We start from the raw sequence: 27421 nt of genomic DNA on the forward strand, positions 1-27421 counted from the left end.
AAAGATGATCAGAAGTCAGAAGAGGTCAGATTAATGAGTTTTCATTGGAAACTTTTCCTCAATGAATAAAGATTCTATGATAAAAATGATACCCTAACCTTTATTGAAAGTGAAGGGTAGCAAAACTAGTGAGCCAAAACCATCTTATGCTATAAAAATTCCACAATACATTGTCAAAGAGATAATTCTAGGCCTTGCATTTTTTCCCATCACCTACTCCTTTCTTATTTGCTCTAATAGGTAGGAAGTGGTTCTCTTTAACTTGCAACCTACAAAGTAGCCATTCCTAACTCTAAGATGACTTTGTGATACACATCTCACAGGTAACTATGCCATATAAGCACTAAGAATGTTGCCTTCCCTTGGCTAGGCCTGGGGTGTGGATCACACTAGGGAGTCTCATTTACAGGACAGGGTCACCTCTTAACTAGTATTTCTAAAGACCCAAACTGGGCAATTAGAACATCTATCTTCTTTATTCTCACATCAACTTTGACAAATACAGTTCTCTATAGATACTTTGTAAGTTGAAAATTAACTATCATTTCAGTAAAAAGCCTAACTAACTGTGATTCGTATCATCATATCTACATCAAGAAAGGCATTACTCAAATGCAATAGTTGTACTAGAAACTACTAACAGGTTGAACAAGTTAAATTCAGCAGGCTTTTTAGGATCTCAACTCTGTTATCTATTTTCAGTCCTTATCTTCAAACTGAGTCTTTAGTGTGTGTAATATAACCTTATTTTACATACAATCCGAGCCGATGAAAAGCTCAGAATTGGCTACTAAAATGCATCACAGACCAAAACAAGAGTCTGATCTTAGGTCAGTCCTTATTCATTTGGTAACAAAGGCAATTCCACTTACAGAAAACATACTACCACATTTCAAAGGTTTAAAGTTCATTAGAAAAATTATACACAGAATAAAAAATACATTTTTCAAGAATAATGGTATTATTTCATTCATCAAATTCATTTAAAACATGAGTTACAGTACAGAAAGAGAAATGACAGCATAGTTGTATACAACCAACTGATCTGCAAAACCAGTCTCTTAAAAACAACACACCATATGGTTTTAATAAAAGGCAACTACAGTTCCATTTTCTAAGGTGTCTTAAGGGTTTTCTGTAATTAGTTTTTATATTAAGCTTTCTCCATAACAATTTTAAAGATGTTATTTCCTCATCACCAATTACTTTATTCCCCAAAACACCTGATAACCAGGTCTCTCTGTTGTTGCCTCCATTTTCTTTATTCTGCTAAGGGATATGAAGCTGCTTTCAAGGTCAATCCAAGTTCAAGTCTACACCAAAGTTCTAACACCTGGAGAGTTGTCCTTCTTTGCTTAAGAAGTGTGATTAACAGCCATCTGTAGCAATGCAACTGAAATTATAATGAGCTTTTTCTCTTTTTTTTGTCTGCCTACTCAATTCTACCTTTCTCTCTGCCCACCGCTGGGCGCACCAACCTCCCCCAGCAGATTTAGATTTGGGAGGAGGTGATTTTGTTCAGAGTCTCTCAATGTCTGAGTAGCAGTCAAATCGTATGAGTTCAAGATTCTTAAGAAAAAAAAAGTTTCTTTTTATTGTTTCATCAAGAAAATGTTAAAACCCTGACAGAAGTTAACCATCTGTCCCAAATCCATTCCATCAAAGCTCCCAAAGAGCTTTCCATTTGCTGTGACAGCAGTGGCAGGATGGCTACTATCATCTGTCTTGGCACTGGTGTGATACTACAGATGGCTCTTTTTCACTGTTCACTTAAACTACTTCTAAAAAGCAAAAGCTTTTGTAATTACTTGGAATCTATCAGAATAAACTGGTCTCTGAAAGGAAGGTATTTGTTGCATTGTTCAGTTACATGCACACGACCAAAGGCAGGATGATGTTGATCCTGGACAACAGTGTGTGTGACACACAACAGTGTGTGTGACAACTGCACGGGAGATTGGCTAAGGTGTTCCTGCAGCTTAGAGAAACTATAGCAGAGTGCCAGGTGGAAGTGAGTACTACACTAAGTCTCCCAATGAGAACTCAAACTACAGTAAAGAAGGTGGAGGGGTGTTAATAGACCAGTGTCTTAACAAAGTTACCGAGGTGGAAAGCCACCTCTGTGTGCTCCTCCGCGGCCCCCGCGAAAGCCACCTCTTTCTCCTCGGAAGTTAGATCGGTTTCTTTCTCGACCACGGCCAGCAGAAGTTCCACCCCTTCCTCCACCCCTGGGAGCTCCACCTCCCCGATCAGATTTAGACTTGGGAGGAGGTGATTTTGGTCGAAGTCTCTCAATTTCTTCTGTACATCCAGTCAAGTAGGAATTAGGAGCACTAAAGTAGGATGCATATGTTTCTGCATTATAGTTGCTATTTGTAAGAGTCGGTCCAACTGTAAGCCAGCCTGAAATAGGGGGAAAGAAAGATTATCTTTTTTGTTTCCAGTTCTTTCTTACTGGTCCCTTAGGAGCTATTTCAAATCTCTAATGCATTTTTAAAGATGCCCCTATCACCTCATATTCATCTTTTTTATAGAAAACATGGTATTTAATAATGGTCATACAGACTTCATAGGTATATATCTTTTATTTCACCTGCATGACTATAACTTATCTTCCTCATCTCCATCCTTGTTTCACATTCTGTGAGAGTAGCACTTAGAAAAAAATTACACACTACACTGAGTTTGGGCTCAGTGAAAATGTAATAAACTTTATTCACCTTCCTAATTGGGGAAATGATACCATTGTTTTCTGGTTAAAATCCTGGAGCCAACTTTTGCCTCTACTCTCAACAATATTACCCCAGATGATAGGTGCTAGAAATTCAACCACTAACCTCCATGTTGCTCCTATTCATTCCCATGTTTCCATCTCTACCTCCACCCTCAAACATAAGTCTTTTTCTTTTTTTCAAAATAGTAAATTTACATTACACTGATTTCACAAAAAGTTAAAATTTTGGGGGCGCCTGGGTGGCTCAGTTGGCTAGGTGACCAACTTCGGCTCAGGTCATGATCTCGCAGTCTGTGAGTTCGAGCCCCGCGTCGGGCTCTGTGCTGACAGCTCAGAGCCTGGAGCCTGCTTCGGATTCTATGTCTCCCCCTCTCTCTACCCCTCCCCTGCTCATGCTCTGTGTTTCTCTGTCTCTCAATAATAAATAAATATTTAAAAAACACTATTAAAAGTTAAAATTTTGAAAAGACACCACCACTATACATGTAAGCAAACAAGCCAGGTATTTTAGTTACTAATAAAACAAAGGTCTGTATTTCACAGACCTTTAAATATATGGTTATTAAATATATGGTTATTTTCTTCAGGATGATTCATTCATTTATACATTTCTTCATCATATTATTTACTGAATAATCTGAATGTTGGGTATAAAGAAGTGAGGAAGACAATCTTTGCCTTCTATGAGACTGCATGTTGGAGAAACTGATTATAAACATAAGCCCAAATGAATGTGTAATTCATCTAATGGTAAGTGCTATGAAGAAAAAGAAAACAGAGTAAGGGGAAAGACAGGAGTGGAAGGAGGGGAATGGAGCAGGAAGGTGGCCAGTTTAGACAGAGGTGTGAGAAAAGGTCTGTCAGGTATTTGAAAGGAGAGGACCATGAAGAGACAGGAACGAACTCGGCATATGTGAAGTACAGCAAGAGGAATCAAATACATCGTAAGAATGTTATATTACAGAGCACTCTGTACCATTTCTTGACACCTATATCCCAAGGGACCAAAAAGATTTTTTTGAGTTTTTCTGAGGTCCTACCTGGTCGAATTGTACTATCTCTTCCAAATAGATGAAGGCGTCTTCTACCAAGACAAAAATGTTCAATAATATGAAAAATTTCTACAGGCTTTTCTATATTGCCAATTTCAGGTTCTTCTGTGATAATCAAGTCAATGTCAACATTAGCATGGATGAAGTCCCCATCTGTGCTACGCTTAACAGTTCCTTTGATCCCCATAAGGCAGTGTTCCTAAAAAACAATAAGAGCAAGCCAATTAATCTCTTCATCAAGAGTCATATTTCATAACATTTTACATTTCTGATGTCCCCAATTCTAAAATAGACTTCATTTCTTCAAATCTTTGGGATATAGTTCTATGGGCAAAAACACTATAGGAAAGCCTGGATCTCTGGATGTGGGAAGATTGCCAGGGAAGCTAGAGACAACGGTGTTAAACTTGGGGCCATCACATTTTAGAATTGCATCAATGACCATGGAGTCTTTCTTTCTGCAATACTAGATAATAACTTGTTTCTACCAGTTATGGAAACATGGCACTTGACCTTGGAATCTTAAAAGGATGTTATACTGGGCCTCAAATAATCCAAGATCAAAACTATATACAAGATGCCTTTTTATATGGCGAAGAGCCTTTTAACATGGATACAGACTTCTGATTTTCACATTTTCTTATGTTGAGTAAACAGTTTTTTTTTTTTTTCCATTTGTTTTTTGACCTTCTCTATTTAATCTGACTGGCAGGAGTATGGGTTAAATTAATCTCTCACTTGACTCCATGAACCATGGCAAGAGTAGCTTAGGCTCCCTTGAAAGAATTTTCAAAAGAATTTTGAATTTTCCAGTTTAAGAAAGACTTAATATGAAAGACTCCCACAAATGGCTCCCTAAAGAGTGAAAGACTGGGGGACAAACTTTAAAAGCCTGATAGTAACAGGGAAGTTGTATAGAGCAGAGGTTCTCAAGGGTTCTTGTGTAGGTTCTCAGGGTTCTTATATAGGAAAAAGGGAAGGAGAAAAATATGCTTCCAAGGCAGCCAGCTATGAGTCTTGCTACTGCCTCTTTTTTGTGGGCTCAGGGAAAGGGAAAAAGTCTGGTGGGGCTCAGAGGTATCAAAAGCCCATACATAAAGTGATTTAGAATTAACAGCAGTTTAGGACATACAAAAATATATACTACCCTCTCCCGCACAGTGAAGGTTGAATTTAACATAGTGAATAAAACACAGTAAACAAAACATAGTGAATTTAAAAATTAAACTTGATGTAATTCTATACTGTTCAATGCCATTTGTGCAAATTGAAGAAAATAATCTTTCTACCAAAATTAAACAGTATACAGTCATTTGGAAAAGCCTGAGGAAAAATAATGAAAATAAAGAAAACAAAACAGTAAAGGCAATACCTTTGTTCTCTGGAAGACAGCCTTTGGATCTAAAGTCTTAGTCTTTCCAGGATTGTTTTTATTGGTTTTAATCCAACAAATATCTTCACATCTTCTGTAACCCCATTTGCGTAAACACTAGAAATGAAAGAATTAAAAAAAGAAATCCTTAACTAAAAGAAATAAACAGTACTTAAAATAACCAACCAGTATTAAAAAAACTTCCTAGAGGTTTGAGACACTAAATCCAAGATGTTACAGTAATTTTTAGTGCAGAAATAGAAAAAAGGAAATACTAACGTCTTTAAATATATGGCCATTATATAGAAAGCATAAATACCTTTCAGATATTAATATAATCTATATAGTTAAGTATCAAAACATAGAAAGGATTACATAGTACTCTAATCCTTTAATACTACCTTCCATTGTCATCAACAGAAAGTGGGTTTTAAATCATAAAACACTCAGTCCCTCTTTAATCATAAAATAATTCAACATGATTTGATTCCTAGCACCTCAATTTCCTATCCTGACAAAGCTAAAAACTATTGAACATATTCTAATTGATAGCTTGTTTTCAAATGAGTCTTATGTTATTTTTATATACTTAATACAACTTCAAAAAACTCAAATACTTAAAATTACGTACCTTATTACTTGCTAATACTGAGGGCTACTACAATATATAGGTGCTGACTAGCTGGTGGGAATAAAAACAAGATATGTCCTTACCCCCTCATTGATTTAAGAGTAAAGTGGGGGAAATAAGCAAATAGTGCAGGACGATAATGATGGTATTGTTCATGTCAGGAATGCTCTTATTGTGTAAACTCTTATCATGAGAAATACCTCAAAATGAAAACCTGGATTTTTATTTTAAAATCTAAAAATCAAGATCAGTATCTGTTCCTGTTGACATTTATCTGTTTTGCACTGGAAATTCCTTATACATCACAAGGGTCTATATCTTCGTGCCCTGATCAATTAACAAAAGCTCATCAGGATTTCTTATGCTGAATTATTTTTGTAATCGTTTTTGGCCCAAATCTGCTTTTACCAATATGACAGACTGCTGCATAAATAAAACGATAAAACCTCCTAATCATTTTCAAACTAATTTGGGAGGCAGAAGGCAAGCCCCAAGCCAGGCATTAGAGCTACAAAGGGTAAATACCAACATATCTGTAAAAACATATAGTATGTTTCTATTTTCTTAGCTTTTCCAGAACATCTTGGAAAGGTGTCAGCAAAACGTAACTATTCCCAATCAGAATAGTTATAGTCTTACCTTGGGAGTTAATAAACGACACAAGCAATAATATTTTTCAATAGTCTCAAACTTGCTATTTTATAAATACAAAGTAACTGTAAAATTTCAGGATTTTAGAACAAATTTATCTCAATATAATCCTACTTAAATTCTTCACCTGTCAAATGGACACTTCCTAAAACTGCCAAGATTAAATGAGATCGTCTGCTGTATAACAAGTAATATGTCCTAAAAATGGAAGGTATCATCTATTAACAAGTGAGGAAACTGAAACCCACAAGTGTAAACATCTCTTTACCCAAAGTTTTACTGCTGGACAGCAGAACTGAGACCAAAACTGAATGAAGCCTTCTAATACTTAGCCACAATGCTCCCATTATTCTTAGGTAAAAAAGCATATGCTATTTTGTTTCCATTTAGAAATTCAAAATATTGCAATAAAAAAAAGAGTTCTGAAATAAAGTAAACATAAGGCGCTTAAACAAGAGGCGTTATGTAACTTCCTTGTCACTCTTACTCAATTATTCAAACTATGTGTTCCGGATGCTCTGTTATTTTTCCAATTTGATTTGGCTTCTATTTGGAATTCAGGAGTTAATGTTATTCAGAATACTTTTTAGCTATTCATAATGAGCAGTAAATGACACTAAGCAGCTTGCTTTTGAGTTGCAGTATCAAATGCCTAAACTGTTCTCCTGAAGTTGTAATAAATCATATTTTGACTTCTTGAACCCTAATGCTAGCTAACCAAAGGGTACTACTGCCTTTTGTACATTCTTTTCTAATCACATTTTTTTCCTTCTGAGTATTTTAGCAACTATTCAAGAAACAAAGGACAAAATAACATCTATCTTCCAACTTTTTATATTTTTTCTTATGACTAAAAATCCACTTAAAAAAAATGATCTTACCACTCTTCCAAGGTCCAATCCCTCCCCAGAACCACACCAGAGAAAAATAAATGATCGTGGAGCTGCAATCTCATCAATTTCTAACTTCATAATCTGTAGGAAACCAAAATAATATTGCATAAAAGTATTTTGTTTCCCAGTCATTCTAAATCCAAAAGAATAACCCCTGAGATTTATCAAGACTTTCAGTAGATCTATTTTTAGATGTACTAATTTTCATTAGAAAATAAATTTTATCCTTAGAACTTATTCTACTGTTTCCTTATTCTATATTAAGAAAACACACACACATACACACACATATACATACACTTGACTTTATACAGAAAGAGGTTACAGGGAACCATATTTATAGAATTATGGACTTTTGTAAGATGTAATTTGAATGCAATACTTTATGATTTACAGAAAAATAAACTGAAAAAAAGAGGTTAGTTTAAATTATCCCAAAGTTAGGGGCAAAATTAAAATGAAATATAGTAAATGTTTGGGGAATAGTTTCCAGCATCTACAGAAATTCTAGATAAAAATAAATCAATATGCACATTTTATTATAATGACCATTTTAGTTCTAAAATGCCAAAAAAAAAAAAATAGCCCAATTTTTCCAAAGAAGATCTACAGATCACTAACAGACACATGAAAAGATGCTCAACATCACTCATCATCAGGGAAATACAAATCAAAACTACAATGAGATATCACATCACACGTGTCAGAATGGCTAAAATTAACAACACAGGAAACAACAGGTGTTGGCGAGAAGGCAGAGAAAGGGGAACCCTCCTACACTGTTGGTGGGAATGTAAACTGGTGCAGCCACTCTGGAAAACACTATGGAGGTTCCTCAAAATGTTAAAAATAGAACTACCCTAGGATCCAGCAATTACACTACTATGTATTTACCTAAAAGATACAAAAATACTGATTTAAAGGGATACATGCACCCCAATGTTTATAGCAGAATTATTGACAACAACCAAACTATGAAAAGAGCCCAAATGTCCATAAACTGATGAATGGATAAAGAAGATGGGATATATATTCAGAATGGAATATTACCCAGCAATCAAAAAGAATGAAATTTTGCCATTTGCAACGATGTGGATGGAGCTAGAGTGTATTATGCTAAGTGAAATAGTGAAAGATAAATACCATATGATTTCACTCGTGTGGAATTTAAGAAGCAAAACAGATGAACACAGGGGGAAAAAGGAGAGAAGCAAACCATAAAACAGACTCAACTACAGAGAACTGAGGGTTGCTGGAGGAGGGGTGGGTGGTGGGATGGGCTAAATGGGAAATGGGCAGTAAGGAGGGCACTAGTGACACTCACTGGGTATTGTGTATGAGTGATGAATCACTAAATTCTACTCCTGAAACTAATATTACACTGTATGTTAACTAACGGGAATTTAAATAAAAAACTAAGAAAAAAATTACAGTCTATAATTTTATTTGCCTTGTATGTGCTAAGTATTCACATTAAAAAAAAAAGTTCCACGGGGCGCCTGGGTGGCACAGTCTGTTAAGCATCCGACTTCAGCCAGGTCACAATCTTGTGGTCCATGAGTTCGAGCCCCGGGTCGGGCTCTGGGCTGATGGCTCAGAGCCTGGAGCCTGTTTCCGATTCTGTGTCTCCCTCTCTCTCTGCCCCTCCCCCGTTCATGCTCTGTCTCTCTCTGTCCCTCTCTGTCCCAAAAATAAATAAACGTTGAAAAAAAAAATAAAAAAAAAAGTTCCTCAATAATTCTGTAAATTTTGGTATAATACATACTCATATAAAAGATTATAAAACCAATCATTTTATGACATTCTTTTTCTTCTAGCTTTCTGCCACATTTCAGAGACAGACCATGGTTCAAGCAGATATTTATATTTCATTTATTTAAAAAATTTTAACTTTAGTAACATCCATTTGAGTTGTAACCATATCATCTCTAACTTAATCTAAATAGAAAAACATTATTTGGCAATAATAATGTAAATAAGTTACAATATGTATTAACCTACTGAGTTTTATACTTCTTTTAAAATCTTGAAATCTCTCATCTAATATTCTCATAGGAATATGAATAAGTAAATATGTAATACACACATACACATATTCCTACATATTTATACATGAAAGAGCTAAAATAAGTGATGACACACAACAGTGAAGAGCATCAAGCAAATTACTCTCTCAACACTGCAGTTCTAAACGCTAAGTGCTGGTATTTTAAAAAGCTGGTATTTTAATATCCTTTACCAAAATCCATTGATCACTACTGACTCTCTAATGTGAAAGAGAATACCTTGTGAAATCCAAACACTTTTCTTATTCATACTCTTTATTTATATTCTATTTATTATTTTAACTATTGGTACTTTCTTTAGGATATTATCATATAAAAGTTAAGAACTTAGGGCCTAGGGCCAGACAATACTTTTCAATATGCTAGCCCGAGTTGTTCAGTGAAATTAGACTGAAATCAAGAATATGCATATAAAATGGAATTCCTTTATTTCAGAAATCCTATTGGTCTGTTCTGTCACATATAAGTGAAGCTCCTGTGCCTTCAGTGACCAAACCTCAGAGACTGGCCAGAGAAAAAAGTTCAACCTAATTACAGCTGACCCCTGAATAACTTAAGGGCTGGCCGCACCAACCCCTACCGCCCATGGAAAATGCAAGGGTAACTTCTGACTCCCCAAAACTTAACGACTAATAACCTACTGTTGACTGGAAGCCTTACTGATGACATAAAGAGTCAATTAACACATATTTTGTATGTTATATGTATTGTATACTCTATACTTAAAGTAAGCTAGAAAAAATAAAATGTAACTTAGAAAATCATAAGGAAAATACATTTACACGACCGTAAATAATCCACACAAAAATGGAATCATGCAGTTCAAACCCACTTTGTTCAAGGATCAACTATACTAATCAAAGACATAAAGATTTAATTTTTTCAATTTTTTTTTTCTGACTAAACTCACAAAGATTGTTTTTATGTATTAATCAATTTTGATGAGGAAATGGTTAAACAGGTATTTCTTAAACACTGCTGGAAGGAATGTAAATTTGTGCAACCTATCTGAAATACTTCTCAGCAATTAGCATCAAGAGCAGTATGTCTTTTACCTTAAGTCTTGGGAATATAGTATACTGTATAACTTCCTGAATTTCAACAATAAGCACAAATTACATTCATCATCAGAGGATGAGATTTTTTCAAAGTGGTAAGAGCCATAAAAATACAAATAAAAATGTCAGTGGGATCAAAGAAAGATAAAAGGAAAAGCTTCCAGGAGGAAAAACTGGAGGTGTATCTTGAAGATTAAATAATATTAATAATAGTAACTATCATTAACTCAGAAGAGGACATGCAAGGATTCAGCATGGTTTCCTATGAAACAGCAGCTTTACAGTGTCAGTCCTTTCCTTTCCCTACTTCCCTTCTGTGCTTAACACTCTTGCCTACTCTCTCCTTGAAATTCCCTATTCCCTTGGCCCCTAGGACATTCATATTCTTGGTTCTCCTTATTCATTTCTGACCCATTCTTTTGATCTTCTTTTACATGTGCCTCTTAAATGTAAAAGTTTCCTGAGGCTTTACTGTTAATCCACATTTTATCTTAATTGAGACACTATCTCTGGACAAATTCATCCATTCTCATGGGTTTTATGTGCTAATCTTCTAAATCTGTATTTTGAGACCAGATCTGTCTGTCCTTTGAATTACATATTCCTATCATGACTCCACACGGATGTCTCACATACACGTCAAAATCAACATATTCAATGTGATCTAATCCCTTTAATCCAGCTTTTTTTTTTTTAATTTTTTTTTTCAATGTTTATTTATTTTTGGGACAGAGAGAGACAGAGCATGAATGGGGGAGGGGCAGAGAGAGAGGGAGACACAGAATCGGAAACAGGGTCCAGGCTCTGAGCCATCAGCCCAGAGCCTGACACGGGGCTCGAACTCACGGACCGCGAGATCGTGACCTGGCTGAAGTCGGACGCTTAACCGACTGCGCCACCCAGGCGCCCCTAATCCAGCTTTTTTTAAGTGTTACTTATTTTGAGAGAGAGAGAGAGAGAGAGAGAGAGAGAGAGAACATAAGCAGGGAGGGGCAGAGAGAGAGAATCCCAAACAGGCTCCACAATGTCAGCACAGAGCCCCATGCGGGACTTGAACTCACAAACTGTGACCTGAGCTCAAGTCCAGAGTCAGACTCTGGTGCCCCTCTAATCCAACTCTTAAATCCACTCTTTCTCAGCTGGTGAAAACTCAACTCACTTATCCCAAGACTCAAACCTCTGCATCATCCTTAACTCTCCCCCTCAGTCCAATCACTAGATCTCACCCAAGTATCTACAAAACATTACTAAATTTATCACCTTTCTATTCTTACTACCATCACTCTAATTCAAGGTCCCTTCATCTCCTAACTGGGCTACTGCAACAGTCTTTTAACTGCTCTCTCTTTTCCAGACTTTTCCTCTAGTCCATTCTCCACACACTAATATGACACTTTAAGCTGTTTAAAGCCCTTCAAAGACAACTTAATGTCTTCAGGAAAAAAGTCTAAGCTTCTAAGAAGACATCATCTCAAGAAGAGTTCCAACTTGTGTTCTAACAACATCAACCTACAAACCAGATATTCTTTCCCACCATCCCTTCTGCTCTTGTTGTTCCTTTCACTTGGAATCACTAGCCCATCCCTTTCTTCATCTGGCCAATTCCAACTAGTCTATCTATATTGTTAACATGTCACTTCCTCTTTGTTCATGTGACCCATCCTCCAAGGCTTGGTCAGTTTGTCTCAGATCATCTTATGTAATCCTCTGTTATCAAACAAAACAATAATGCAATTATCTGTTTAGATCAATATTTATCCCATTTAACTATGTGCTCCTTTAGTCCAAGTACCAAGTCTTATTCATCTTCGAATCGCCAATACCTACCACATTGCCTAGTACAGAGTGGTATTCAACAAATATTTGTTATTTTTGTTACTGATCAGTAAAAACAGATGACTTTACGTAACTAACTGTAGTTATCAGCTTGCTTAATTTTATTTAGGAAAATGTAGCTTTATCACAATTATACTGAAATTACGTATCTTTTTTATCCATTATAAGTTGCTTGAAAAGTAGAAATCGTTTTATATCTATCTATCTCTGTATTATACTCTAATGTTTACTGAAACTAGGCAAATGCAGAAAGAGTTGTCAATCATTTAGTTTTTAGACTTTTCTAGCTAGGACTCTAAGACTGGAATTGTGAGTCTTCTACAGACTACTAACTCACTGCCTGCTCAACTTCAGCCCCAAAAAGAAGAATCAGACCAAAGATATTATAGTATTTGTTAATGTACCCTGGATCTTCTGTCACATTATACGCTATAAATCTGCAATTATGATTCCTAAAAATGTAAGAATATTTATAATCTTCTCACCAAATAATATATATTCATTTGAAAAATAAATAATTAATTACAATGTAGAAAGTTTCATCATACATCATCCCAAGTCCAGCATTTTTCATTAGCAGTGATGCCAGTTTCTCTGTAATATTCTTCTAAAGGGGGTTCCAGAAGAATCACATCAAATTTAGGTGTCAGTTCTCTGATGTCAAAGGCTTCTATATCTGCTTGTAAGTACCTATTTGATTAAGGCATAAAAAGTGACTAAGAGTTTTTCAAATACCTTACAGATAATAAAGAAAGGAATTTCGTAAATATTACTAAACACTATTTACAAAGTAATCATAAACTAGTTACTGAATACCTTTTTATGCAGGACTATCTTTCTTCAGTATAGATAGTAAACCATCTACCAACACTCTTCCCTAGAAGATGGATATAATCACACTACAAGCCAATAGCATATTCCCCCATGTATATCCAGAATGTACTTCTCTCATTTTTACAGTGAAAACTCATACTACTATGTAAGTCTCTGAGCCCCATTCCATCATCATCTGAATTCTCTAAGGAATATCACATTATTTCTTTCTTAAGTAAGAAAAACTATCTGTAAGCTTTAAAATTTAGAAACACTATTTCTAAAGATGGATGTAATTTTCTTTTATTGTTTATTAGTAAAATTATTTCTCTATTAATGGTCTTTTATGGCTAACTAGTATGTTACAACTAGTCATTACTGAAAAGTTATTTCCACATAGTATGAAAGTAATTTAAATATAAACTACTTTAAATGTAAGACTATGTTTAAATTAGATGAATATTAGAGTCTGCTAATATTTTTCTTCACACACAGACTTCTTTGCGGCTCTTCATCACTAACAGTACACATTTTAGCAAACTGTTCGAAGTAAGCTAAATGTGAAATAGGCAGATTCTCCAATTTCAAAGACTTTTTATACATTTCTGAGAAAAACGTTCTGGTTAGCAAAGGTTAACATGAATTTTCATATTCCAAAATGCTATGAATAGTATCCCTGAATGCTGAGTTATAATTAATTTTTATTCTTTTCCTTCATCTAAGTTTTCTAAACTTCCTTCAATAAATAAATTACTTTTTGAGAGAAAAAATCACTTGAAAACATTTTAGGAAACTCAAGAATACAACAAACACGAATGATTTTTCTAAGAAGAAAACATTTAAAGACATTTTCAGGAAATTAACTGAAAAAAAAAAAAAAAAAGAAATGAGAACCTACTGGTGTACTCAGCACTGGAGTTTCAAACACATCTATTTTACCAAACTGAAAACCACAGTGTGTTAACCCTATATAGGTGCTGAACTTTTTTCAAATAGAAAGGTTACAGGATAAAAAGACTGCTATTTTAAGGCTGAGTTGGGAATAAAAAACAATGGAGAAAACACACTTACATAGGAGGAGTGTTAGATTTAGCTATTAACTCATCCTTGAGCCTGATGAGCTCCCTCAGTTTAGGGTATTCTTCAAATCTGTCAGCCAAACCTGAGGAGAAAAAGTAGTAAATTCTAAATTTTAATACTCTTTAAGTTAGTATCAGTGAATTCAAAGGGTTACGGGCCCTCTCAAGAAACAAAACAATAGACAACGACCACTTTAGTCTCCTGTCCTTTTAAAAAAAATTAATTTTAAGTATTTTCTTGCACTGATTTTTTAAAAATGTTTGTTGATTTTTTGAGAGAGGGAGCACAAGTGGGGGAGGGGGAGGGGCAGAAAGACAGAGAGGGTCAGAGGATCCGAAGCAGATCCTGCGCTGACAGCAGCTAATTGATGTGGGCTCAAACTCATGAACAGTGAGATCATGATCTGAGCCAACCAGGCACCCCTATTTTGAGTATTTTTAAAACAGTTCATATCTAATGTCCCTAATCCCATATGCAGGCAAAGGTCCAGATGTTCTAAAGCCCAGTTCAAATCAATACACCATTTAATTTCTCATATTTAAGTTAAATCTGCTCATACATAGCATTAAGTTTCACCATTCTGTTCTAAGGAAAAGAAAAAACACTGCCTTCTATCAAGCTTTTCCCCCTTTTTTTTTAGCTAGAATAATTCTTTTCCCTTAAAAATCTAGTGATTATTGAGGTTGGTAGTTAGCTTCTTAAATAGTTATTAAAAGCACAGACAATATTTCTTTTCTTTTTTGTGATTACATACAAGGAGAAACAAAGAATAGTTACAGGTAAGAGAAACCCTGCTGATGATCTTAAATTAGTTGGCTATGGCTCATGGACACAATCCTGGAACAAATCTAGTAAAGAAGATAATGAGTCCCTAGTAGTCGATCAGCTCTCACCTCCAAGACAAATTGTTTTCTCTATGAATATTTATAACTGTAAAGATTTCACATCTCCATATTATAAACCAAATCTTCACATGTATTTTCAGGCTTAAGATCTTAAAAAAAAACATGTATAAGTACGGCAAAGAGTACTTAAAAACAGGAGAGTCTCTGTTCCCATGTCCTCAAAAATATTTTAGATCTTTGAGCTCAGAAAAGATTTTAGGTAAAACAGCATATTGCCTATTTAAAAAACTGTAGGGATAAGTGCACTCGAATATCAAGGATTCCTAAAAGCTCTTATTTGGTTTTCTTTCCTCCCCCCCCCCCCCAGGAAACATATTACTAACAGTATAAATCATATAAGCAACCTAATTTAAAAACCAAAAGTACAGGGGCGCCTGGGTGGCGCAGTCGGTTAAGCGTCCGACTTCAGCCAGGTCACGATCTCGCGGTCCCTGAGTTCGAGCCCCGCGTCAGGCTCTGGGCTGATGGCTCAGAGCCTGGAGCCTGTTTCCGATTCTGTGTCTCCCTCTCTCTCTGCCCCTCCCCTGTTCATCATGCTCTGTCTCTCTCTGTCCCAAAAATAAATAAACGTTGAAAAAAAAATAAAAAAATAAATAAATAAAAACCAAAAGTACAGATATTAATAACTTTAACATCAAAGAGTAAAAATGAAAGATTTTGTAAAGCCTCCTCAATCAGTGGTTATAAAACAAATTTCAAATAAAGCAAGTTTGAAGATGTTATTATAGTTAGGTTTTAATCACAGTAGAGTCAGGTGTCTTTAAAAAACAGCTTTCCTAAAGTATAATTGATATATAAAAACCAAACATATTTAATGTACACAATGTGATGAATTTAGATATATGCATTCACCTATGAATTATCACGTTCATAGGTGTAACAGACCTATCCATCATCTCTAAAAGTTTTCTTGTATTCCTCTTGGTGTGTGTATGCGTGTGTGTGTGTGTGTGAGGGTGTGCATGTGCGTGCGCGTGTAGTAAGAATACTTAAGATGAGATCTACCCTTAACAAATTTTAAAAATTTTATTGACTAGAGTCAATAACATTGTTGACTATAAGCACTATGCTATACAGCAAGTCTCTAGAACTAATTCGTCTTGTATAACCGAAACTTTACACCAATTAACAACTCCCTATTTTCCCCTTCCTCCAGTCTCTGAAAACCACTGTTCTATTTTCTGCTTCTAGAAATCTGACTATGTAAGTATCTCATGAAAGTGTAGGTATTTATCATATTACATATACTATTTTAGGTATCTCTGTAAGTACTTGCATATTTGTTCTGTGACTGGCTTATTTCACTTAGCATTATCATGACTTTTTATGCTGCATCTAAATTTTACTCATGAAAACACTAAAATCAGTTTCTACTTCAAAAGTAACACTGCCTATAAGCAACAAAAATCAGATTACATCAAAATTAAAATTTTTTTTGTGCTGCAAATCATACCATCAGGTAAATGAAAAGACACTACATGGAATGGGAGAAAATATTTCCAAACCATAGGTCTGAGAAAAGAGTTATACTGAGAATATATGAGGAACTCTTATAATGTAATAAATAAAAAGACAAATAACCAATTAAAAAATAAGCAAAGGGGGACACCTGGGTGCTCAGTCGGTTGGGCGGCCGACTACAGCTCAGGTCATGATCTCGCGGTCTGTGAGTTCGAGCCCTGCATCGAGCTCTGCGCTGAGAGCTCAGAGCCTGGAGCCTGGTTCGGATTCTGTGTCTCCCTCTCTCTCTGCCCCTTCCCTGCTTGCTCTCTGTCTCTCTCAAAAATAATAAACATTAAAAAAAAAAAATAAGCAAAGGGTTTGGATATTTCTCCAAAGTAGGTATTTAAATAGCCAACAAGCATGTGACCAGATGCCTAATATCATTAGTTGCTAGGAAAATGCAAGTCAAAATCACAATGAAATGTCATTTCATACTCACTAGGATGGCTATAATCAAAAAGATATATAATAGTAAATGTCAAGCACAGGAAGAAACTGGCAAGAATGTAAACTGTTTTGAAAAACAGTTGTGTAGTTTCTCCAAAAGTTAAACACAGAATTAACACATGACCCAAGAATTCCATTCCTAGGTATATACCTAGGAGAAACGAAAGCGTATGTTCACACAAGAACTTCACATGAATACTCATGCAGCACTGTTTATAACAGCCAGAAAGTACAAACAATCCAAATTAATGAATAAAATGTGGTATATACATACAATGGAATATTATCTGGCAGTAAAAATAAATGAAGTACGGACACATGTCACAACATCAGTGATCCCAGAAACAAGGTGACAAGTGAAAGAAGCCAGTCCCAAGATACCACATATTGTCTAATTCCATTTATATGAAATGTTTAGAATAGGCAAATTGATAGAGACAGAAAGTTAATTAATGGTTACTTAAGGCTGGGGGGAGTAGTAGGGGAGGGAATGGGAACCGACTGCTAATGAGTACTGAGTTTCTTTAGGAGAGATGAAAATTAGATTGTGGTAATGATTGCACAAACTCGATTTACTAAAAAAAAAAAATTGAATTATATCCTTTAAATGGGTGAGTTCTATGAATTCTCTCAATAAAGCTGTTTTTGTAAATGCAGGGATAATGCATTTGACGGGCTTATTAGTAGACTGAACAGGGGCTGAGGGAAGAATCTCTGGGCTTGAGGATATCTTAACAGCCACCTCAAAAACTGAAAAGCAAAGAGAACAAAACCTAAAAAAAAAAAAAAAAAAAAGCGAAATAGATTATCCAAGGACTGTGCGACAACTACAAAAATGTAAGATGTATAACAGAAATACCAGAAAATAGAAAGGAACAGAAGAAATAGTTGAAATAATAGTATTTCCCCAAATTAATGTCATCAAACTAGATTCAAGAAGCTTAGAGAACACCAAGCAGGATAATGCCAAAAAAACCCCCTAAACGTAAGGCATATCATTTTCAAACTACAGAAAATCAAATATAAAGGAAAAAATCCCAAAGAAACTGGAGGAAAAAGACACCATACCTATGGAGGAACAAAGATAACAATTATCCAACTTCTCAGAAACATGCAAGCAAGAAAAGATTGGAGTGAAATATTTAAAGTGTTGAAAGAAATTAAACACCAACCAAGAATTCTATACTCTGTGAAATTATTCTTCAAAAGCCAAAGAAAAATAGACTTTTTGGAAAAACAAAAATTAAGGGAATTTGTTGCCAACAGACCTGACTTGCAAGAAGTGTTAAAAGAAATTCTTCAGGGAGAAGAAAAAAAAAATAATATAGATGAGAAAATCAGATCTACAGAAAGAAAGGAAAAGCAATGAAGAGGGAATAAACGAAGATAAAATAAAAATGCAAGTATAGTCACAGAACAAAACTGGAGAAGGAAAGAAGGTAGGAGGAAGGAGGGAAGGAAGGGAAGAGAGAGAGTAACACTGCTAGATGGAAAAGGAGGGATACTAGAAGTACTGAAATTGGAAATGGGAAGCCAAGCCAGGAAAAATAATTTTGTTAGAAATAATCCACAAAACGGATAAATCACATGAATGTAATCAAGGGTTAGCAATAGCATATTCCCAACAAATCTAACATACCTACATCCCTGATGAAATTCTGAGGTCTATGTCCAGTGTCTACAAAATGTTGGCAGTAATCATTATGGGGATTTAAACTCTGCGTTCCCTAAAGAAAAAGTCAAAATTAAATTAAGAGCATTTACTCTAATGGCAGATGCACTAACTCTATACTTTATTTTTTATTATGAGACGATACAAAATCAAAATTGATAGATTAAAAAAATTTAGTAATATTTGAAAACACAGTAACTGACAGCATTACTCTTCAGTAGCTACAGACATTAATACAGCATTATCTCATCCCAAATAGCCAAATATCAGACTATTTCAAGAATAATTTTAAATGATTATTTTAAAATAATGATCCCTCAATAACTGAAAAAATATTGAAAATAAGCATTTAAAATCTTTTCATGCAGAGATGAAATGTGAAGGGTAATGATTTGAAAATTTACCTTCAGAAAAGTACTAGAATCTTTATAAATCTCTTCTTCATATGGCAAATTCTCTTCTTCCTGCTGCATTTCTAATTCATCCTTGGAAAAGGAAGATTAAGTAGACATTTTATGTATACGAGGAATATTTTATATATTTATGATATCTTGAGTATTAAGACTCAATATAAGTATTTTCTTTTCCTGAGATACAATAAGTTTTTCAAATTATCATTAAAGTCAAACACTGAAGACTGCATTCTCATCATTATCCAATTAGTTATGTTTATAATAAGTAAAAATTTTCATCTTATCAATAAATGATAAATCAATATAACTACTAATTTTGTTGACTGAATTGTCTAGAATTATCTCATGTATCATACTATTAACATTAGAATTTAGTTCAAATCATGAAAGATATGACCACCAATGGGGCAATTTTATTTCTATTAAAAACCATATGAAACTCTTTTTATAAATCAAAATGTTAAAATATAAGGAACTGTATATGGTAAAATATACATATTTATACAATCACAATATTTAGTAAGTAAATAAAATGATCACAATAAAATAATCACTAATTTTAAGTTGCATATTAACATATACCAAAATGCAATGCACAAAACTGTATTCATGAGATTGGCCAATTATATCACTGAAATTCCTAGAGATTTACTGAAACTATTTATTCCCTTCTCTATTAAATATAGCTGTACAACAATCAACTTTAAAAAATGGAGATAGGCTTTTTAAACATAATACTTTTCTTTAAAATCTTCAAAATATTATTATTTTATATCTTCAAAATATCTTTATATCTGTATTTTATATCTTCAAAATATCAAGACACTTTATAACTTCAAGACATTATTTATTTTGAAACAGAAAAAGAGAGCAACATGCACTAGCAAAGGAGATGCAGAGAGAGAGAGGGAGAGAGACAGAATCCCAAGCAGGCTCCATACTGCCAACGCAGTCTGATGTAGGGCTCGAGTTCACAGAACCATGAGATCATGACCTGAGCCAAAGTTGATGCTTTAACCGACTGAGCCACCAGGGGACCCTTTTCTTTTCTTTTTCTAAAGTAGGCTTCACGCCCAGCACAGGACTTGCACTCACAACCTGAGCTGAGAATAAGATCTGGAACCCCAACTCACTGAGCCACCCAGGTGCCCCCATAATACTTTCTTTTCAACTAAATATTGCAATTATACGTTTAGAAGTTGGGTTTTTTTCCTTCAGCCTCTTTCAGAGACAATTCTACATTGCTGTCTAGCACATGAGATGTCAAAATATTTTAACTGTACTACCCAATATAATAAACATGGAATCACACAACTCTCAAAAAAGACCATATTCTAGCCACTTGAAACCTGATCCAATTATCCAGTTTCTGATACACACACTTCCTTACTCTTACTAAAGAATATTACTGTCAGTGGCTACTAGGCCTTATGCTTTATATGTCACCTCTTACATTAAAATGAGGAAACTGAAATAAAGATCTTAATTTAATCGATTACAGGCATACCTCATTTTATCGTGCTTCAATTTATTGTACTTTTCAGACATTACAATTTTTACAAATTGAAGGTTTGTGGCAACCGTGCTCAATAGACTTGAGCAAGTCTATTGGCACCACTTTCTGACAGTATCTGCTCATTTCATGTCTCTGTATCTTATTTTATTAATTCTGACAATATTTCTAACTTCTTCATTACTATATTTGTTATGGTTATCTGTGATCAGTGATCTCTGATGTTACTATTGTAATTGTTTTGGGGCACCATGAACCGAGTCCATACAAGATGGTGAACTTAATAAATGTGTTTTGATTGCTCCACCAACTGGCTGTTCCCCTCTCTCCCTCTCCTTGGGCTTCCCTATTTCCTGAGACACAATACTGAAACTAGGCCAATTAATAACCCTCCAACATCCTTTAAGTATTCAAGTAAAAGGAAGAATTGCACATTTCTCATTTTAAGTCAAAAGCTAGAAATTACTAGCTTAATTTTCCTTAATGAGGAAAGGCATGCAGAATCTGAGAAAGACCAAAACCTATGTCCCTTGCACTAAACAGCTAAGTTGTGAATGCAAAGGAAATGTTTTTGAAGGAAATTAAAAAGTGCTACTCCAGTGAACACCCAAATGATAAGAAAGTGAACACACAAATGGTAAGAAAAGGCAACAGTTGTATTGCTGATATGGAAAAAGCTATAATAATATGGACAGAAGATCAAATCAGCCACAACATTCCCTTAAACCAAAGCCTAATCCACAGCAAGGCCCTCACTCCCATCAATTCTATGAAGGCTGAGAGGTGAGGAAGCTACAGAAGAAAAGTCTGAAGCTAACAGAGGTTGGTTCATGAAGTTTAAGGAAAGAAGCCGTCTCAGTAACATAAAAGTGTAAGGTGAAGCAGCAGGTGCTGATGTAGAAGCTGTAGCAATATTGAGGCAAGACCTTCACCAACAAAAAAAGATTATGACTTGCTGAAAGCTGAAATGATGGCTAGCATTTTTTAGCAATAAAGTAGTTTTAAATTAAGGTATATACCTTGTTTTATCAGACATAATGCTATTGCACACTTAATAGGCTGTAAGATAGTATACACCTAAGTTTTATATGCACTGGGAGATCAAAAATTTCATTTAACTTGCTTTATTGTGATATTCACTTCATTGTGATGGTCCGGAACCACATCTGCAATATCTCTGGGGTATGCCTGTATACATATGCTACTGACGATTATTTTACAAAGTTTAAAATTAAGTTTTTAATCAAATTTGTTTTCCTGGATAACAATCTATTATTGTAAGGACTTATTTTTTCCTGACCATAAAATTTCCCTGTTCTCTACTTGCCTTATATTCTTCCATCTTGTCTTCGTCTGTCTCCCCTTCATCCTGATACTTCCGTTTTGCATTTGGAGCAGAGGTATCATAGGAAGCCCTGAAAATTAAAACTGATGTATCACACACAGATATAGAAAGATGTACCAGTGCAGCTATTAATATTAAATAACAGTTTATAAAAAGAGTAAGGTACATTTTTCCTGATTAAATAGAATCTATCCATCTGGTTTATAAATTTAAAAAGTCACACAACCTGATTGATAATTCTGTATTTTACTTTTATGAGAAAGCAACCAAATCAGAAACTAAGCTTTTATAAGGAATGTATGGCAAAAATAAACTTCCATATTATGTATCATATAATTTGTCTTAAGCAAAATTGATGTTCAAATTAAGAACTAGAATACTGAAAAACTCTGAAGTGCTTTGTGAACTACCAAATGAATACCATTTTTAGGGTAAAGTGTGTTTTCTTTTATAAGAAACTTATAAATATAATTATTTATTTATGGTTTTTAAGCTAACCCTTAGTCTAACATTCCATTTTCTAACTACTTTATGAATGGGAACTTAACATATTCAGAAAAATAAGTATTTCTTAATTCATGAATAATAAAAACCCATGTTTCTGAAATCTTTATTTTTTTTGTTTTTTTAAATGTTTATTTATTTTTGAGAGAGAGAGAGCACACACGCATGCAGGTGAGGGGCAGAGCAAGAGAGGGGGACAGAGGATCTGAAGTGGGCTCTGTGCTGACAGCAGAGAGCCTGACGTGGGGCTCGAACTCACAAACCGTGAGAGCATGACCTGAGCTGAAATCAGCTTAACTGACTGAGCCACCCAGGCACCCCTGAAATCTTTATTTTGATGCTTGTCACAACAAGCATTAATGCTTCCATAATGGAAAATCTATGATTTACTTACCTTCATACCTAGGATTATCTGTTTATTAAAACAATAAGCCTTTCACAACAGTAACATCACTAAAAAAACCCAAACAAAAACTATTCAACTGACCTGCAAGTTTCTCTTGTTTCAGCAATTTCTCTCTGCTCATCTTTGCTATTTAACACAGCACCAATGCTGTCAGCACTTTCAGCTCCCAACTGAGAAAAGGCAAAATGAAAAATTAGATCACAAAGCACTGGATTGCCTTTCCAGACATTTGTAGCAACATTTAATATATCAAGTATTAAAAAAAAAAAACAACCAAAAACCCTAACTACCTCAGCAAGCAAATGGCTTAATTACCTTGCAGGAAAAACAGGAAATACCTTGGAACAAAACTGTGTTAATTAAGAACAAATCTGAGAGTTGGCAAGCATTTTATACTTTCATTATATTTGAAATTAAGACAGTTTTAGCCGATCCTCTACTTTTTAAGTAAATAATAAAACATAATTTGGTAGTAGGAGCAATAACAACAAAAAAGCAACTAACATATAGTATACATAGTGTGGTAGGCACTATGTTAAACACTTTGCATCCATCAGCTCACATATTATACCTTATTTATCCCATGCTGTAATAAATATCTATCCAGTTTTATTCAAGCCAAGTCTTTATATAGTGATTTACAGGCACAATACTAAATTTTAATACCTAAAAAATGGGTATGAAAATTATGTTTAGCAGTTGGGAATTTTGCAAAATACAACAAGTTACTAGTTGAGATAGGCTGGCTACATAGGATCAGTTCATGGAAAATTTTAAAAGCCAAACCAACAGGGGCACCTGAGTGGTTCAGTTGATTAAGCGTCCAACTTGAGCTCAGGTCATAATCTCACAGTTCATGGGTTCAAGCCCTGCTTTGGGCTTGTGCTGAAAGTGCAGAGCCTGCTTGGGGATTCTGTCTCTCCCTCTCTCTCTGCCCCTCTCCCACTTGTGCTCTCTCTCTCTCGAAACACATAAATAAACCTTAAATAAGTAAATAAATACGAAACCAACAAGTGCAGAATGCAATTTGCAGGCCATGAGGAACCATTTAATACTTTTAAGTACAAGAAGGACAGGAGGAAATCTGCACTAAATAGCCTTTTAGCTCAGGAAAGGGAAGAAGATACACTAAAATATCTGAGCTTCTAGTCCCCAGCCTTGATCTTAAATAATTGTCACTGTCTTTTTATCTGCCCACTTCATGACCTCCCTAAGGTTTCTCCAATATTAAATCTCTTCCAATTATAACTGTTGCTGAAATTTTAATTCTTCCATAAAATCTTCCTGAACCCTATTCTCATTAGTTAGAAGACACATCTACTTCCCATAGTTAAATGTTAACTTTTTTCCCTGTGACTGCCTCCTCTGTTTGGATGACTACAAGTTAGCTCCTTAAAGAGTACAAAGAATAGCCTGCTTCCACTTTTCTCCTTTTTATCTTATTTCCTATTCAGATCATAGCACTTAATACAGCTTTCAATGATTTTACGTTTTACTTTTGTTTATTCCCTATTTATATTGTTTCATCATCTATCACAACTTCCAAGTATTTTTATACTTCAATTATTTTATCTTTACTTTTATTTACTTCTCCCCAAGTGACATGTAAGCTCCCTAAAGGGATGAACTCTGTCTTCTTTGTATTTGTATGTTTAGCACCTTGTATAATGCCTGACTCATAGTAGATGCTCAATATTTGAATGAACCTAGATTTCCTACTAGAGCCTACATTAGAATACAATGTATTACAATAGAAATGCCTTAAGTCAAAATTCTGTTCATATATAATTGTTATCTCATGCCCCCCCTCCAAAATCATGGAATGACTGGAATAGGTAAATCATAGATTTTCCATTATGGAAGCACTAAATATATTGAGTAATTAGGAAAATTTGGTATCATTTAAAAGCATATAGCATTTAAAAATTTTTTTTAAAAATTTTGGGGTGCAGAGGGAGAGGGAGAAGGAGAGGGAGGGAGGGAGGGAGGGAGAGAGGGAGAGGGGGAGAGGGGGGGAGAGAGAGAGAGAGAGAGAGAGAGAGAGAGTGAATCTTAGGCAGGCTCCACGCTCAGCATGGAGCCTGACCCAGGCCTCAATCCCATGACCCTGGGATCATGACCTCAGCCAAATCCAGAGTCTGATGCTCAACCAACTGAGCCACCCAGGCACCCTTGTATGATTTTTTAAAATAAAGGTACAGCTAAGTAAAAAGCAGGCATAAATGGCTGATGTTTAACAAGTAACAACAAGTAACAAGTAACATAAATAACGTACTTAACAGTAAGGACAACATAAGCTCCATGGAAGAGCCTAATAAGCCAGAGAGAGATCACAATAGCTTTCATTACAAAGTTCTGATCTGAGCTGTGCTATAGAGGATGGACAGAATCAGAAAGTTAGGAGGACAATTTTTACAAAAATCATAAAGTATTTATTGCACAAATCACATTCTGGAGAGTAACAAACCATTCTGTATTGTTCATATGGAGGACAACTGAAAGAAAGGCTGAAATTAGCTGGTAAAGTGGAAGTCTGTCAATGATATTGGACATTTTTACTTAAGTGAAATGGTTCCTATCCAACAAGAAGAGTAGGAGGCAGCTAGTGTACTAGAGAGAGCATAGAAAGGCCTAAAACTGCAGCTTGTGAACTTACCAGTTTTGTGGACTTCAGTATGTAACTTAATTTTTCTTTAATATTTAAGTAATCTCCACACCCAATATGGGGCTCGAAGTTACAACCCCAAAATCAAAAGTCCCATGCTCTACTGATTGGGTCATTCAGGCAACCGTTAGTCATGCAACTTAAATTCTTTGAGCTGTTTTCTGCATCTATAAGATGCAAATAGTATCTGACTTGTATGAATGAAGATAATGTATATAAAAAGCTTAGCAGAGTCTTGATACATAGAAGGGATACATAGAATAAACAGCACCCATTATTAAATTTTATGCACTATGTAAGCTCTTTTAGGGTAGGGACTACTTTTTATTCACAGTTGAATTGCCAATGACTACTAGATCCCCTGGCACATAGTAAGACACTCAAAAAATAATTGTTTATGGATGCATTTTGACTCAAATAGAAGTTTGAATTGAAAACTAAAGAATAAGAACCTTTTTCCGTGGTAACAAAGCTATTAAACATTTTGAAGACAACATGCTAAAACAAATTGGGAAAAAGAAGGCCTGGAAAAGATACCGGATTTGTCCTAGATCATGCCAGAGGGACAGAACAGATCTGATTCCAAATTCCCACATTTTAAACACTATACCATAAACCTTTTCATTGGATCATAAGAGTATAGGTTTCAGATTTCCATTTACTAAAACTAAGTCTCATTTCTGAAAAAAAATAACATTAAGATGTCTCATTACAGCCTCTTAGCATTTCCTCCATCACTTTTACTAATATGAATGACAGAATGGGAAACACAGCCTCTTAGAGTAGAAGTGTACATCTGCATTTTCTGCATGTGCACTCTCCTAATCAAGTGTTAGCTTATACACAAGAAGCGGTGAAACAAGCTTTGGAGAGACAAACCTGGGATCAATTTTCTGGCCTAGCGATGAGTGACATGAAGCAAAAATTACTTAACCTCTCTGGCCTCTCTTTCTTTATTCGGTAAGTGAAGATAATGCTACCTGTTTCAAGGATTTGCTACAACTGATAGGAGTTACGAATTCATACATGATCGGTGGGTGATGACGAAGACACCATACACATAGCACAGTGGACTGCAACACAAAAGATGCACAATCTAAAATTTACGTTCAGGCTACTTCCGATGCAGTCTTTAGACATGATCCCAAAGAAAATACTATGAATCTATTTCACAAGGAAGCCACAATCTCAACAATGAGGTGCTAAGAAGAAAGGCAAAACACAGAATACGATGTAAACAGTGAAAAGAAACTTAGTGGATAACAAGTCACTCCTTGCGTGAACTACGGTAATTTATTTACAAAGACCAAATCTTTGTATCCCCATCATTGAGCCCTGCGCCAGACACTAGGCGATTCTATAATGTTGCTGAAGACCAAGAGTGGCATTCGGTTTAGCAACACCACAATCGCTGCACAAAATGGAGAATATTCGGGGTACTGCGTTAGACGAGAACAAGGGTAGGTAGGCCTTAGGATCATGGTCGCGGGACCAGAAAGGCAGGTTCCGCAGTAGATAGGGAAAGACAGCGGGGCGAAGGGCAGGGGAGAGAAGCGGGAACCGCGCACGCGCATTCGCGATCCCTCCCTGGGCCGCGGACCTGCTGCGCCAGGAGCTGCCGCCGTAACTTCTGCCGCTCCCGGATCTCCTGCAAGCGGCTGTCCATATCCCAACTCTTGTTTCCCACTGCCCCGAAAACTTGACAATTAGCAGATAGTACCCTCCCAATTTTTCACCGGAGTCGGTGGAACAAGATTCGCCAGGACCTTCAAGCAGCAGGATGTCCCTTAGCCCTTTCTCAATAGGTATTTCCGGCGCGGCCAGGATTGGCTCGACTTAGCCGGAAGTCCCACCTCTTTCTT

The 27421-nt window shown here is 35.4% G+C and overlaps 1 protein-coding gene across 2 annotated transcripts; it reads right to left on the reverse strand.

Annotated features, from left to right (window-relative positions):
- Window positions 1–941: 941 nt before the first annotated feature.
- Window positions 942–27353, reverse strand: METTL14 (methyltransferase 14, N6-adenosine-methyltransferase non-catalytic subunit). 2 transcript variants are annotated; one of them, XM_040475067.1, is made up of 11 exons: window positions 27160–27353; window positions 22976–23064; window positions 21967–22067; window positions 19118–19198; window positions 18681–18768; window positions 14178–14268; window positions 12842–12983; window positions 7322–7414; window positions 5159–5275; window positions 3775–3985; window positions 942–2403 (listed from the first exon to the last, which is right to left on the reverse strand). In XM_040475067.1, exons 2-11 carry the CDS (start codon window positions 23013–23015, stop codon window positions 2099–2101), a joined length of 1269 nt encoding a protein of 422 aa, XP_040331001.1. In that variant the 5' UTR covers window positions 23016–23064; window positions 27160–27353; the 3' UTR covers window positions 942–2098. The 2 variants fall into 2 exon arrangements, with proteins under 2 accessions (XP_040331001.1, XP_040330990.1); XM_040475056.1 differs by having other exon boundaries at window positions 21967–22054; window positions 27160–27352.
- Window positions 27354–27421: the final 68 nt, after the last annotated feature.

Source organism: Herpailurus yagouaroundi, unplaced genomic scaffold (genome assembly GCF_014898765.1).
Source record: "Herpailurus yagouaroundi ecotype Mexico unplaced genomic scaffold, PumYag 28, whole genome shotgun sequence".
NCBI classification, from domain to species: domain Eukaryota; kingdom Metazoa; phylum Chordata; class Mammalia; order Carnivora; family Felidae; genus Herpailurus; species Herpailurus yagouaroundi.